This window comes from Perkinsus marinus (assembly GCF_000006405.1).
Source record: "Perkinsus marinus ATCC 50983 genomic scaffold scf_1104296970058, whole genome shotgun sequence".
Classification (NCBI taxonomy): domain Eukaryota; phylum Perkinsozoa; order Perkinsida; family Perkinsidae; genus Perkinsus; species Perkinsus marinus.
In genome coordinates, this window is record NW_003202588.1 from 1 (window position 1) to 2,459 (window position 2,459).

Here is a 2,459-nt window from a genome sequence, read left to right on the forward strand (position 1 = left end):
GGATAATCAGATAGCCACACGAGGGTGCTCAATGAAGATGCGCCTGGTAGCGGCATCAAATACCGTGCTTGCGCGAGAACCGTCGAGCCCACACTTTGGTATTCCGTGCTGATAACGAAACACCGTAGGACCATCGCGATCACCATTCCACGAAAAAGCCATCCATATTTACCGCGAGTACTCCCGCGGTTCTCAGGTAGCTCCAACGAAATTTCCGCGGGTGAAGTCAAACGCGAATCAGAAAATCTCCGATTCGGGCTGTCTCTGACAAAAACAAGGTGATTAGCCCGTCTCGCAACGTGACTAGCCCGCGTCGAAAAAGCAAATGATACGGTTGCTTGTTCCTCGCGTTTTGTACTGCCCATCGCCTGCTTAACAGGTCCTGTTGAGAAAGACAGTCATCGCTTCTTCGCCGGTCGATCGATTGTTCCTTTTTTCCTGGCGATCATATCAGGTTAAGCATAAGTACATACCTCGCTGAGCCGCAAGATGATACTCGACGAGTATCATCGTCGAGATGATACTATATCATCATATCATATCGTCGATACTCGATGATACTCTGCACTGCATTCGGGTATTACTCGTTGTGGTGGCTGTGCACGAGTCGAAAAACCGGATATGCTAAGAATGTGTGGAGGGGTGTAATGTAGTTTCTTTTGAAACAGTTATGATCATCGACTAGTGTTACTATCATTTGATGAATGAACCAACGCCAATCGCATTTTTGGAGTACTAGGGGTACTTTCGCTTTCTCATGTGGAACTAGTACCCCGATTCTGATTTACATGTTCTGAGTTGAACCAATGCGTTGTGTTCAATTGCCGTGATTCGTTGGTACTGCCAGGGACAGATAGCATGTCGTTCCGACTAAGAGGAGATCATCCTTACTCCAAAACTCGAAGTGCATGACTTCCTGTATAGCACATTGACTTGAACGCGGACGAGAGCAATACGGTTGAATAAAAGTAGGTAAGCTCTACGGTCAGATAATGCCGAGTGAGAGTAAGTCATTGAATAAAAGTCCTTCGTACAACCCCGATAAATCAGACTGCACGAACTTATGAGACGCTCATGAGCGACCTACCACGCTACTCGAAAATTGTGAGGCCACCTTTTGGACATCTGCTAGAAGATGCTTCGATATGAGTACCATTCACAGACAATGTGAACGCATCTAGCTTGTCGTTGAAGGGAATCCTTTCCCATTCGGTCGGATTGAAATGCATAAAGTCGGCGAAGTAGGTGAAGTTTGTATTAGTGGTATCCATGAAAAGTGTGGTACTTTTAGCATCAACTGTCCAAGGAATGGTACCAGTCACGTTAACGCCCACCTGCCTGCCACCCTCTATGTAGAAGTAGAGTATCTGGAGCAAGTCTGGAGCCCATGAGTGGAAGAAGATACTCCCAGTTAGCTTCAAATTCACGTCGGTGCAGTATTCCGACTTTGGTGGGAAGCACTGAACCATCGATGAAATGCCCAGAATGGCGATGATCTTCTTGAGGAAGGACATTGGGATAGAGTGAACGCGAGACACTCGAACACTTAACTGACTTGAATGGTTCTCTCTTAAGTTGTCAGCAGATGAAGGGATGACCCCCTCGAATTGTTAGCGGAACTTTCGCTAACAATTTGAGAGGAAGACATCGCTAATACCATATATGATGAGTTCCATAATGATGACGCATCCGAGCTCATATACACAGCTGCGATAAATGCTCTATTATGTAACAGAGCAGTCCTCCCCATTGGGGAGTCCCCAAAATAGGGTCTTGCGGTACCCGGTCACTTCTGTGCACTCTATCGTACCGTATGATAGAGTGCGTAGAAAACTACCACAACGTAGAGATGACTCAATACCAGAAGCCTTCTGGCAGAAGCTCAGGTTACAATTTCACGTTACCTGATTTGCAACTTAAGAAATACCATAGATCAATCCAAGGAGCACATGAACCGAATTATCAGGGTATACACGTACACTGCGTGAAGTTAACGGTCACGGGTGACGGCGTGAGCGGTATATCGTCTGATCGATCGTCCTGAAGCTTGCTGCTCGTACGAGCTATATCGCTGTGATTTGAATCAACTTCATTCAGGCGTTCGACCTCCTTACGATAAGTACCTCGTCATCCTATACTTTTACCACGATGGTTCCATGAAGGTAGTGTGCCTTGTACCAGCATAATGTTCAGCATTCGCCATGTGCATGCGTGCAGCCGTCGGTGAGCACAATAAAACTCTTCCAAGGGTCCGTTAGTAACACCTCAAACAATGGGCAGGAGAACGCACCAACGGATCACTCAGGAAGGGGGACGGACAATGAGAGAGCGAAGTCCGTAGCCCGCATCCTCCCGGATGGGAGGGTGGGCAAACAAAAAGAATACCCCCTGACGGTCGTTAGAGATCTCAGCGCGTGGGCTGACTTCGGCCACCGCGTGACACGGCAGGGTGACCTCTC

At 47.5% G+C, this 2,459-nt stretch overlaps 1 protein-coding gene across 1 annotated transcript; it reads right to left on the reverse strand.

Annotated features, from left to right (window-relative positions):
* Positions 1 to 1,095: 1,095 nt before the first annotated feature.
* Pmar_PMAR025745 (hypothetical protein) lies at positions 1,096 to 1,514 on the reverse strand (the record flags this gene model as incomplete). Its single annotated transcript, XM_002767761.1, has 1 exon — positions 1,096 to 1,514. A coding segment is annotated over one exon (419 nt), but the record flags the coding sequence as incomplete, so codon positions are not given.
* Positions 1,515 to 2,459: the final 945 nt, after the last annotated feature.